We start from the raw sequence: 13,055 nt of genomic DNA on the forward strand, positions 1-13,055 counted from the left end.
TCTGCATAGGTTTTATTCACATCCTCTTTCTGGATTCTTCTGATTCCTTCTATATTTTACTAATAATCTAAGTGAAATGGCACATAGGAAGTAGAAAATGTCCCTATTGAGGATTCTCCTGCAGCCAGGGCTTCCTTGCAGGACACACTCTCCTCCTGCACCTTGTTAGGACTTTCTTTTTAACACAGGGATTGAGAGCTGTGGTGGAGGCGCAACTGCCCAGGGTGTTGATGACCTGATTCATGAGATGACCGCGAAGGGGTACATGCAGCTGGAAAGGTGTGGGAACTTCTCCCTAGAGTTCAGAGAGTCATGAGAGTTTCCACAATGAGTTTGTGAAGAAAGCAAAAGGATTTCTTTCCTCTACCAAGAAGTTTGTACTGCTGAGTGATGAGAGAAATCGTTGGTGGCCAGAGGTTCATATAAGAGAGCTGACCAGGGAACCTACAGGCTACAGAAAGCCTTTCTGAGCTCTGTGGTAACTAGTCTGGCTCTTTGGTCCTGACAATGCTTATGCACATGGACTTGCTTTGTATTGTGTCCTCTTGAAGGATTTGGTCCTTTGCTTCACTTCCACGTCAATCTGCAAACTTTTTGACATTAGAACTTTTTTCTTAAAAATTTAAAACTATATTATTTATATGTGCTGGGTGGTTTTTATGTCAATTTGATACAAGCTATAGTCATCTGACAGGAGGGAACCGTGACTGGAAAACTTCCTTCATAAGATCAGGCTGTAGACAAGCCTTTAGAGCATTTTCCTAATCAGTGATTGATGCCTATTGCGGGTGGTACCTTCTTTGTTCTGGTGGTCCTGGGTTAAGAAAGCATGCTGAGCAAGCCGTGTGAGCTAGCTAGTAAGCACTGTTCCTCCCTGGATTCTGTATCAGCTCCTGCCTTCAGGTTCCTACCCCGTTTGAGTTCCTGCCCTGACTTCCTTCAGTGATGAACAGAGATGTGGAAGCATAAGCCAAATAAAGCTTTTCCTCTCCTTGTTGCTTTGGTCATAGCATTTCATCACTGCAATATTAAACATAACTACAACAATATGTTTATTTTGTATTCATATGTGTGTGCACATAAGCATGTGTGTTGTCCCATGATATGAGGGTACAAGTCACAGGACAAATGTGGTTCTTTTCATCCACCACGAGGGTCTTGAGGATGGAATTCAGGTAATCAGACTTGGTGGCAGGCACCTTTACTCAGCAAGCCATCACATCAGGTCCAGACAATTTTTAAACTATGTTTTTTTTGTACTTGGAAGACTTTATTCCCATCTTCACCTTTTCATCACAGACTTTTTATTTGTCTTAGAGTTAATGTTGTTAGGATGGAACACTATTGCCAAAAACAAATGGAGTAGGAAAGGACTTATGTGGATTATACTTCTGCATCACTGTTCATCATCAAAAGAAGTCAGGATAGATGGGAGTGCAGAGATCATGCAGTCTCAACCCCTCACTAGCACATAAGGAGACTGATACACATTTGCTGATTATGGTGTAAATGAAGAGGCCAAAGTAAAATTTTACTCATCAGCATGATCAAGGTACTCTTCAGCTTAATGTGAGTGCCCCACTACCATGCATCCTCAATTCTCTAAGAATGGTATTGATACAGGTCTGTGAGCTTGCTGCCTAGTAGGCCAAGGCAGAAGAACCATGAGTTCAAAGACACAGGGGATTTGGTGAAATCCCATCTCAAAAGTGAAAAGAGGTGGGGCATGTGTCTCAGTGTCAGAGCATTTATTTATCATGCATGAAGCCCTGAATTCAATATCCAGTTTGAAACACAAAGCAAAACTATTTACTGAAATATTACACACACACACACACACACACACACACACACACACACACACTTATTTTACTCAAGTTTTTCTTTTTCTATTTGTGGTAAAATAGATGTTGTAGAAAAAAAAACAAAACAACAACAACAACAAACCATAGGCAAGTGTGATGGCACACACCTGTAATCTCAGCTCTGGGGAGGCTGAGACAGGAGGATCAGCAGTTCAAGGCCAGCCTGGACTGTATAACATTGACTACCTGTCTTAAAAAAAAGGAAAATAAAAGAAAAAGAAAGCAAATCCATGTGAAATTTGCTGTCTAGAGCATTTAGTGATTCAGTGTGTGCAGGTTGCTGTGTAGCCAGTTTCTAGTCAATTTTCCTCTAAATTGATGGGCCAGAGCTATTAAACAGGCCTTCATTACCATACCCCTGACAACCATCATTCGACTTTCTGTGGAGTTGGAGCATCCCACATGCCTCATCAAAGTACAATGATAATAATATAGGTTGAGTATCCCATAGCTTCAGAGGTTTTAGATTTGAGAAGAGCTTCTCAACTGGTAGTGATGCTGAATGAATATTTGTGCTTACCAGCTTTGAAATCATCCTTGGAGAAATAGCAAAGTCTATTGCCCATTTTAGAGTCAGGTTGATAGTTTAGCTGTGGAATTCCACCATATTCTAAATATCTAGATGCCTCTTACCAGGTAGGATTTGCATGTACTTTCTCCCATTCCAGATTGCTTATTCATTTTGTTGATCGCTTTCTTTTTTCCCAACACTGGGCATTGAACCTGAGACCTCATTTATGCCTGGCAACATTCCAGTCCCGAATGATGATGTTCCCAGCCCACTCTGCTGGTTTCAGCCTGTGTCTTTTATCACAGTGTTTTGAGTCCTCTTTAGTCTTTAGAGTTTTTGCTTTGCTATTAAGAATGAACTAGGACAACTGAGTTTGCTTGTTCCTTCTGTGGAATTTCAGAGCGCTGATACAAGCCATGCTTGAGAAGTGTGACCGGTTCCTCTGGTCACAGCAGGCCTAGTGGGAGATCTGTCGGGACATGGTATCATTTTGACCAAGTGGAATCCTGCTCTGGAACCTTCAGAGGACTTTGCCACAGAAGGAAAAGGGATACCCCAAACCATGCCAGGAACAGAACCTGCCATGCTGCTGCAGCTGCTCCTGCCACCATCTCCACCTTGGCACTTGGCTCTTGTGGCTCTATGACCTCAGTTTGTCAACCAAAGTCGTCTCTTGGGAGAATTTGGTCATGGTTCCGTGGCCCGAGCATGGGACTGCTCACTGCCATGTGGTGTTCAGTGCGTACACAGTGGTGTTTGTGATTTTAGTGCATCAGGGAATCGTTTTCTACTGTGGCAGATCTTTTGGGGGTAGACGCTTTGCTCCATGAGGACAGATAATATTGTGAACTGGAGTTCAGTACTATTTACACTTGTCTGAGGCCATCTAGAAATTACCGAGTTAAGACTTAGAACAATGACATTGTTTAAAGAGTATGCACTTTTTTTTCCCTTTCTTTTTTTGGAAACAGGGTCTTACTTTGTAACTCTAGCTAGCCTGGAACATGCTAGAACAAGTCGACCAGGCTGGCCTAGACCTTAGAGATCTGCCTTCCTTTCTCTGCCTTCTAAGTGTTGGGATTAAAGGTGTGTGCCACTCCCCCCCACACACTTTTAAAAATTATTTTTAAAGAGCTATGGTAAGAGAAAGTCAAGCACTAATGTCAGTTATAACAAATGATGGTGTTATTTAAGCCATGTTACTAGATTGTCATTTGTGAGCCATTATGTTGTATTGGTAATAAATGATGCAGGTTTTGTTTGAGCAGAACGTGGACATGAGATTGATTTCTGAGCAGTTTGCAGGAACATCTTGGGTAAATCTAGTGTGGAATGGTGTTAGACATACTGAATAAGTGACCTCTTTCTTTCCCCCCATTTACACCAAGCCAGAGAAGCACACATTCTGTCGTACCTACCCATGACGTGGATATGATCTGCCCTGGTAGACTGAAGTGGTTGTCAGGGAAACAAGGCAGCACCTGGGTTTGGGGTGTGTTGGCTGACGCTAAATGTGAGACTGCATTGAGGTAATGGGAGAGAGCTCTCCCTTCACTTTCTGCCTTGGTCACTACACAGTGGCTGAAATATAGCCCAGAGCATGTCTCAAGGCAAGCAGATGCCAAGAACTGGCATGGCTACCATCATGTCCTCGTCTTCCTGTCTAGGGCAAGTTACCACAATCGTTATTTCCCAACAAGTATTCCTGGCCCACGTCACGTGAATTTATTTTCCAAGGCAAAGAAAATAAAATCCTCTTCAGCCAAACATTGACATTAGAACAGTCTGAGCGTGAGGCAGTGTTTTCACATCTGTTGTTTGCTGAAAAGTTCAGGACACACTGGATTTGTGGTTGTCTCGCTTTCATTTTTGTGTCTGGATCTGACTACTGACCGCTACAGAATGACAGAGCAGACAAGAGCTTGTCCTGGGAGGGTGGCCGCTCAGCCTGGGTGTATCTCCCCACTAATGATCTTGGTGAGGTACTTTGTCTCTTTTAAGTTTTGATTGTGTGGATTAAACGATAGAGAGCTTTACCATGGGATCTGGCACCTAGGAACTGAGTGTAGAGCCACCTGCCCAGGAATAAGAACTGACACTCCATGTAGAACAGGTAAATGGGTCACTGAGATCTGCCTGCCTCTGCCTCCCAAGTGCTGGGATTAAAGGTATATACTATCACTGCCCAGCTATGTCATAGTATTTTCAACCCTCCCGTTGAGTAACATTTCAAAGTAAACTGTCCTATTTCGTGGGTATGTGTGACCTTGTGGATATGCTTTGGGAATGCCTTGGGACTCAATCGGCCCTTATGCCCCAGGAAGCCCCATGTGCACTCACAGTAACAGAATCTGCTGCTTGGGAGAGCTCCTGCCCGTGACTTAGTGCTCTGTTTCCTCAATCTTGTAATTCTAAATGGTTTCTGTAGTAGGGCACCCGCATTTCTGGTTTTCATGGTACTCACAAATGAGGTGATCCTTAATGTCACAACAGATCTGGTGCAGATCCTGAGGTTTTGTACTTCTGGCAAGATTCAACGCGACTGATGTTTCTGGCCTTCAGATCATAATTTGAGGTGCAAGACTGCAGTGTGGTAAAACAGCTTGGAAGGAATGTGAAATGCAGAGCTGAAGCCCATGGTGGCCGAGATATGGGCCCTAAACTGCTAAGTGTGAGGTGCATCTGTAGGTTCCATAAGCTTCAGTATTTGGAGTTATTGTTGTCACAGCAATTTAGCCTTACCTCAGTGAAAGATGTGAGCTAGAGGAAGCCGCCTATGAGGTGTGCAGTGGAAACAGCTCCAGGCAGAGTCAGCCTCCCTTCTCCTGCAAGGCCAGAGGGTACTCATGGAATAGTGTTTCAGTTCTATGGTTTTAGAGACTGAGTTTGAACCATAGGAAAAAGGTCTCTTAGACCTCACAGTGCAAGGGTTGTACTTTGAGTCAGGAATAAGGGGTGGAGATCCCAGTGTATCCATTGCCAGGACTCCAGGGGCTCCTTTTCCCAAAGACAAAATGAGGTGGTAGCTAAAGGGTATAAGGCCTGGGAGCCAAGAAGAGGGATGACAGCACTGTCTTAATTAGAGTTTCTACTGCTGTGAACAGACACCAATAACTTGACAACTATTACAAAGGAAAACATTTAATTGGTGCTAACTTATAGTTTCAGAGGTTGAGTTTATTATCGTCATGGTGGAGAGCATGGCAGTGCACAGGCAGACATGGTGCTGGAGAAGGAGCTGAGAGTCCTGCATCTTGATCTGCAGGTAGCAGGAAAAGCACTGTGTGTAAGTAAATTGTTTGCAGCTCTGTGGGTTTGGTCCTGGGTTTCAGCACCAACAATTAAGTAAATTGGTTGCAACAAGTCTGGGTTTGGTCCCGGATTTTGGCTCCAAAACGTGAGTTTTGCAACTCTGGGAAAGGTGTCCTGACTACCTGGGAGTCAGGCAACACCTTGAGATGCTTAGGATAGCTCTGATGGCTGAACTGCAAGGAGACAGTTCAGCCCTGGAGGGCGAGGTATCCCGGACACCTCGAGTTGCTCAGAACAGCAGCTCTGCCCTGAAGGTGTCCTGTTTAGCACAGCTGTGACAGCTGGAACTGCTAAGACACAGTTCATCCCTGGAGGGAAGATTTTCTGACTTCTTGGGAAAGTCAGGCCTGGAACTGCTTCAGTAGAGAAGGGTATCCTGACTGTTCAGGAAAGTCAGACTGTACCTGGTGTGATGGGGATGGTCTCCTCGCAGGATATAGCAATCCTGCTCCTCTCCTGGAGAGCTGCTTGCTACAGCTGAGCTTTGCTCAGCACCCACTTAAGGGGGCTTCCCAGCAGAGCTCTGCTTCTCTGGCCTAAGAAATTGCAGAAATGTAGCAATCCCCTCAGGCTCAGGAGGAAAGTGTTACTTTTCAGCTCTCTCTTGCTCTGTCCACTGAGGGACGTCTCAGCAAAGATCTGTTCAGCTCCCCCTTGCTCAATCCACTATGGGATGTCCCAGCAAGGTTCTTCTGTGCATCAGTGAATGAAGATTTTGAGAAAGAGATTTATTTGGAAAGGAGGAATCCAGGAGAGTAGCTGCTTTTTTCTCACTGACCAGGCAGTCAGCTGGGGTTCTAACAGCCTTCCTGGGAAGTTGCCCCCAACAGGGCACTGCCAGGGAGGGGCAGGGAGAACCAGCCATGGAAAGAAAGGTAAGATACATACTTCTGAATCCCTTGGCAATCTAGCTGGGCTGCCACTGAACCTGTGGGAAGCAGACTTGGATTTTGTTAGTCCTAAAACTCTCTGAGGTGAGGGGTACCGGGGGTCCCAGAAACACCAGCTGGAAAGAAGCCAAGTGTACAGAAGCAGGGATCTTATTTCGGACTTGCCTTGGCAGCGCCCTCTTCTGGCAGAGAAGACAAATCACAGGAGGGCACGGGGGCTCAAAGTGGAATTGAGTACTCTTCAGGGGAGGAGATTGATGAAGTTCTATTTTCAGAGGAAAGACAACTGAAAAGAATAAATGAGCTGGGCATAGTGGCACAAGCCTTTAGTCTCAGCACTTGAGAGGCAGAAGCGGCAGATCTCTGTAAATTTGAGGACAGCCTGGTTTACATAGTGAGTTCCAGGACAGTCAGGACTGCATAGTGAGACCCTGTTAGAGAAAAACCAAACACTGAAAGAATAAAGGAAATGTGAACATAGATTAGAGTAGTTCCCAGCAGAACATCTCCAGTTCCTGTGAGGAGGTTCAAACAGAGGTGAGGGAGAGGGGATAAGCTCTGTCTCGGAGTTAGGACAAAAGGAGTTGGGGGAAGAATAAATGAGATTGGGGAGACAGTGGTGGCAGGGTGGCTCTGTGACCAAGCTCAAAGCACTGGCCTTGAGGGTAGTGTGGCCATGGACTTGACTCCAGGAGAGTGTAGTACTGAGGGGGCAGGTCCGTGGTCAGATTCCTACAGCAGAGTGAGGCCCCAAGTCGGGTTCTAGATTTTCATGAAATGCAAGAAAAGAGAACAAAAGATCAGAGAAAGGACGAGCTGTGAGGCTGAATAAAGCAAGCCTTCCAAGGCTTTATAAATATGAGAGACATTAAAGTCTGCACCGTGCGGGAGAGGGTGGTTCAGTAGGTAGCACTTGTCTGAGAAGCATGAGGACTAGAGTTTGCATTCCCAGGGCCCACATAAAAGCTGGGCAGGTGTGGTAGCTGCCTCTAACCCCAGTGCCCAGGGAGCAAGGACAGAGAGCCAGCAGGAGCAGGCAAGCTGCAGCTTCAGAGAGAACTGCCTCAGTAAACAGAAGTGAGAGCGACTGAGGAAGATACCCATGCTGGTTAGTTGTTGTCAACGGTACACAAACTAGAGCCAGGAAATAGTGCTCCACTGTGGTCTCTGTTTCAGTGACGGCCTCTAGGTTCTCGCCTCAGTTTCCTTTGGTGACAGACTGTAACCTATAAGCCTGGTAAACCCCTTCCCCCACAACTGGTTAAAGTATTTATCACAGCAACAGAGAAACAAAGTAGGACAACAGCCAACATCAACCAAGAGTCTTCTGTACCTCCACACACTTGCAAGCATGAACATACACATGTCATAGGGTCACTATTACTGTGATGAAACATCATGACCAAAAGTAAGTTGGGGAGGAAAGGGTTTATTTGACCTACACTTATAATCATAGTCCATCATTGAAGGAAGTCAGGACAGGAACTCAAACAAGACGGGGACCTGGATGCAGGAGATGATGCAGAGGCCATGGAGGGGTGCTTCTTACGGGCTTGCTCATCATGGCTTGCTCAGCCTGCTTCCTTATAGAACCCAGCACCACCAGCTGATGGATGGCATCATCTGCATGGGCTGGACCCTCTCCTATAAACCACTAATTAAGAAAATACCCTACAGCTAGATATTTTTAATTTGTGTGGGTTCTTTTGGTCTGTGTATATATAAATTTGTTTTTACAATCAAATCAAAGTTTCCCCTCTCTCCCCTCTTCCCAGTTCCTACACCCCCTCCCCTGCATCCACTCCTCCACTGTTTCTCATCAGATACAGGCAGGCATCCCTAGATATCAGTAAGCCATGATATATCAAGTTGCACCGAGATTAGGCACCTCATCTTCTATTATGGCTGGATTCCAAAGCAGGCAACACAGTCAGAGACAGACCCTGCTCTCACTGTTAGGAGTTTCACATGAAGACCAAGTTACACAACCTCCAGCAGGATCTTTTGGAGACATTTTCTCCATTGAGATTTCCTCCTCTCTGATAACTCTAGCTTGTGTCAAATTGACATCAAACCAGCCAGCACAGTACTCTCCCACACACGATACTCATATAAAACATTTTTAAACAGTCTGGTGTGGTGGCACATGCTTGTAATCCCAGAACTTGGGAGCCTGAGGCAGGAGGATCTCTTGTGTTCAAGACTAGCTTGAGTAACAGTGTGAGACCCTGTCTCAACAACCACCACTTCTTAGCATGTGACAAGTAGAACATGTGGACAGAGAAGTCTGTTCACTAGTTTGGAAAGGCCAGGTCATCGATTTCTTAGAGGTGCAATACAAGAAAAGCATTCAGAATTCCTATCTAAGGAGGAAAGTGCCCAGACTCCTGAGGAGTGTGTAGGTTGTACAGCCAGAATAGGCTTAGAAGGACAGTGGCTTTTTCCCCAGAACAGGGATGTCAAAGGCCACACAAACAGGCTGCATCTTGGTGTTGATGCTGTGTCTGTATCCCCAGAGACAGTTTTCCCTGTGATATTTCTCTGGACTCAGTGTAAGTCAAGCAGAGGTGTGCTGGCTGGTTTTGTGTCAATTGGACACAAGAGGGTCATTGGAGAAGAGGGAGCCTCAATTAAAAATGTGTCTATAAGATCTGGCTGTAGGCATTTTCTTAGTGATTGATGATGGAGGGCCCAGCCATTGTGGGTGGTGCCATCCCTGGGATGGTGGTCCTGAGTTCTATGAGGAAGCCAGCTGAACAAGCCATGAGGTGCAAACCAGTAGGCAGCACCTCTCCATGACCTCTGCATCAGCTCCTGACACAAGGTTCCGGCTCTGTTTGAGTTCCTGCCCTGACTTCTTTCAGTGATGTGGAAGTGTAAGCCAAACAAACTGTTCCTTCTCTAAATTGCTTTGGCCATAGTATTTTCTCACGGAAATAGTGACCTAAGACGAGAGGAAACTACTTGGGAATATTTCTTAGGATGGAGAAGTTGTGCAATACTGGATTTGTCTTGGTGCTGCTGAGGAGTGAGCAAGATCAGGTGATAGCTGCAGGGCAAGTCCTCCTATGGTTGTGTACCTGGTCCCCAGAGACAGGGAGCACAAGGCTGTGGTATGAGAACAGGTGACTGGATGTGGTTGACAGGGAGTAAGGGCCTGGACATCGAAAGGCCTGCAAATAACAACATACCCATAGCACAGGAGCCCAGAGAAGGGATCATGCCAGATTCTGTGAGAGTGGTGTCTGCCCTGTGTGAACCCAGAAATGTCCTTCAATGACAGATACTCAGGCTCAGCTCCACTTCCATGTTAGTGTTTATTACCCTCTTTTCAAGCAGTAGTTACTACTCCAAGAATAACACAGTTTTGAAACTCTTGGTCCATATTCATGTGAGATAACTATTGTGTGTTCCCAAACAACTCCAGTGTTCATGAGAAAGAAGAACCCCAGTCCCTGTCCTCAGGGCCCACATCACAGCCTCCTGGGGCAATAAAGAGGATGCTCAGTATTTGTCAGGCAGTCCTTTAGGTCTGTAGTGATTGGGGTCATTGCCACTGCAGCCCCATCTGTTTGCTTCCTGGTCAGCCATAGAGTCCTCGTGTCCACGGGCTATGAAACTCTGAAAGCCTTCTCTTGCATCACTAGGAGAAGCAGAGATGGAAGAGATCCATCACCAAGATGCATGGCCACAGTCCACTGTCTGAGTTTTCCCCCTTTGCATGGTATGGATTTAGGAGGAACCCAGGAAGGGCCAGGCAGGAGGTCAGCCCAGACTGATCACCCCACACTAGTTGAACACCAGAAACACTGGTGATGATGAGAGTCATTCCCTGTCTACATTTGGGAGCAGGCTCACATAGCATGGCTGTGTGCTGACTGCCCAAACCCAGGGTCTACACTGGGCATAGATGGAGCCAGTACCTGGATAAACAAGAGTAGGAGGGATCTGAGATTAGCATGACCCTCTCCAGAGCTAATCTTCTACTACTTCCCCCAGAAGTGTCAAGCCTTGCTACCCAGGTCCAGTCTTCCAATCAATCTATGTTTACCTGATGACTTCAGCAGCCCAGACTCCTCCAGGACCCCTTTGGGCTGCATCATAGTTCCGTCTAGCATGGAAATATTTGTCTGAGTTTTTCCAGTTGGCTTCCTTCATGTCAGAGTAGGCTCGCCACATATCCCGAGCCCCTAGATGGGAAAGACAGCAGGAACATGAACCTTAAAGCTCTGCCCATGCCTTAGAGAGGAAGAAAGGGATGAAAAGAACTCATGGCTTGAGCCTGTGGTCAGAGCAGCTGAGAGCGTGAATGGAAGATCATCTCCTGATCCTCACTGTCCTCTCTTAGTAACTCAGGAGGGCCATTAGGGGACCCAGCTGCCCTGTGTTCACCTTTCTTCCACAGTGCTGCTGTGAGCTGCCCCTCGCCTGGGTGGGAAGCAGCCAATGAGGCAGCACAATGTCATTACATAGCAAAGTGTGTCAGCTTCAGTATCGTGGAAGTGTTTGCTACAGAGTCGTTAGCTTCTGCCACCGGACCTAAAGCACATTTCCTTAGTAGTGCAACCTAGTGTCTCTACAGCCATTGAAAATGCCTTGTGAGCACACCACCTCCAAGCTAGGGCCAGTGTTTCTGGAGGCAGCTACCCTCAGCTAGGAAGTCCCATCCTGAGGTGACTTAGTATACAGAAGGCGGAGGGGGGCTGCACACAGGAAGCATCGACTCTGATCCCTAAGAATTCTGTCCTGACAGAGAGCATGTGCACCACAGTGACACTGTCATCTCTGCCCTTGGACTAGACTGCACAGGTTCTGTGCTGTCTTGAGGGAGCTTTGAAGCAATGATCTCAGCTGTGGCTGCAGGTTCTGATCCTCTGAGGAGACACTGAGAGTCACCACGCCAGGCCACACCCAAGGCCAATCTTGAGTCTCTAGGTGCAGGGGGATGACTGGTCCAGACCTGGGTGGTATTACAACTCTCTAGGTGATGCCATTGGTACCTTATATTGGTCACAAATGAATTTAGAAAGTGTCCGGCAGACTGACAGACAGGACTGTCCTCAAGCACAGCTAGGTTGTGATCTCTGCTCTGCCCCCTGCTGTAGGCAGTGCATTTCAGGAAGTCTTGCCAGAGTCCCTGGTCCATCCTGACAAGCAGGACAGTGAGTCCAGCTCTTCTGAATGCTCGGGTGTTGTATAACAGGTGGTGTTAATGAGGGTCCATGGAATGAAGACACAGAGGCACCTCAAAGATGAATCTTAGCCTTTTCCAACTGCAAGGTGGATTCATCTCTCTGGACTGAACCACTGTAGCTTAGCAAAGGGCCCTTTTATTGTTATACAATTTACACCTTAGTAAGTCAATTCCATTTACCAAAACCTCTTATCTAAGCCCCCTAACGGGACAATGCCAAAGGCAAATTCTCAGTAAAGGAATACCACAGTGTTTTGGGTCCTAAACCAAGTTTGCATAGGCTTTAAACCCCTTAGGAAACTCTCAGATAAGACTTCAAACAGAGGGTACCAGAGACAGGAGCTAGCAATCACAAAAGGCAGATCAAAGCTAGGTGCTAACACTCCGGAATCTGCAGGAATTCTCCCAACACTCAGGAGACCCCTAGAGGCTGTGCCTCTCTGCCCCCAAACCCTACCATGGTAAGCCTCACTAAGGAATGAAACCCAGCTTTGACTGCTGACTCCCAGGACCAAGGAGCAGAAAATGAGTCCAGTGAGAAGCTTCATCCTGCTGAAATGAAAGGACAGGCTGAAGGAGATGCCCACAGTCTGGCGCCTCCCTCTTGGGTGTCTCATCCACATACGCCCTGGTTGTTCTGTCTTACTGATGTTCAGTAGTGTCCTAGCAGTGGCCCCTGGAGACCTCACAGCAGGACCCAGCTCAGAGCCACAAGGTCTCAGTTCTGACCCCATCCTGCCTGCTGAACTGTTTATGAAGGCAGCAGGCAGTTCTGATGGAGCTGCAGGAGCAGAGACTAGATTACTACTCTCTCCAGGAGCCTCTGATTCAGCAGGAAGCATTTCCCATGTGCCCCCTCAGCCGGCACAAATCCCACACCAGGTGAACGGAAGTGAGGAATTCCCTTGAGAGGAAAGCACACTTGCTGAAACACAGCACATACTAAGTATCTGTGCATAGGTTTGTCCCTCACCTGATGTCTGGTGGGCAGAGATGGGTGGCTGTGGCTGTCAGTGAGAGGAGGCTGGTATTTATGCTGAGCCTCCCTGCTGGGGTCAGGGGCAGAGAGAGACTGGCATGGTGCTTGGGGAAACTCCCAGCAGGTCATTTCTTCTAAAAGGCTGCAACAAAAATCTTGCTCCATCCACAGGTCATTTCCTGTAATTGTGCAATGTGAACACACTATACACCTTTGTCTTTTCAGTCTTCTGGGTCAGAGTACATACTTTTTAATACTGATGGAACTGAGGATGCTGAGAGTCAAGGAGTGGCCATCTCAGTAG

The 13,055-nt window shown here is 46.7% G+C and overlaps 1 protein-coding gene across 1 annotated transcript; it reads right to left on the reverse strand.

The window, feature by feature from the left end:
* Positions 1–10,082: 10,082 nt before the first annotated feature.
* Positions 10,083–12,320, reverse strand: LOC131901741 (serum amyloid A-5 protein-like). The gene is made up of 3 exons (XM_059252831.1): positions 12,230–12,320; positions 10,630–10,768; positions 10,083–10,221 (listed from the first exon to the last, which is right to left on the reverse strand). The coding sequence occupies exons 1-3, from the start codon at positions 12,318–12,320 to the stop codon at positions 10,083–10,085; spliced, it is 369 nt and encodes a 122-aa protein (XP_059108814.1).
* Between the last annotated feature and the right edge of the window lie 735 nt (positions 12,321–13,055).

Source organism: Peromyscus eremicus, unplaced genomic scaffold (assembly GCF_949786415.1).
Source record: "Peromyscus eremicus unplaced genomic scaffold, PerEre_H2_v1 PerEre#2#unplaced_269, whole genome shotgun sequence".
NCBI lineage: Eukaryota > Metazoa > Chordata > Mammalia > Rodentia > Cricetidae > Peromyscus > Peromyscus eremicus.

Coding starts and splice junctions, on each gene's coding strand:
- LOC131901741 (XM_059252831.1), bottom strand. CDS start 12,320: ATGAAGCTTCTCACTGGACTCATTTTCTGCTCCTTGGTCCTGGGAGTC. Junction 10,769..12,229: donor CCTTAGTGAGGCTTACCATG/GTAGGGTTTGGG, acceptor TTTCCCATCTAG/GGGCTCGGGATATGTGGCGA. Junction 10,222..10,629: donor TGGGCTGCTGAAGTCATCAG/GTAAACATAGAT, acceptor TGCTTCTCCTAG/TGATGCAAGAGAAGGCTTTC.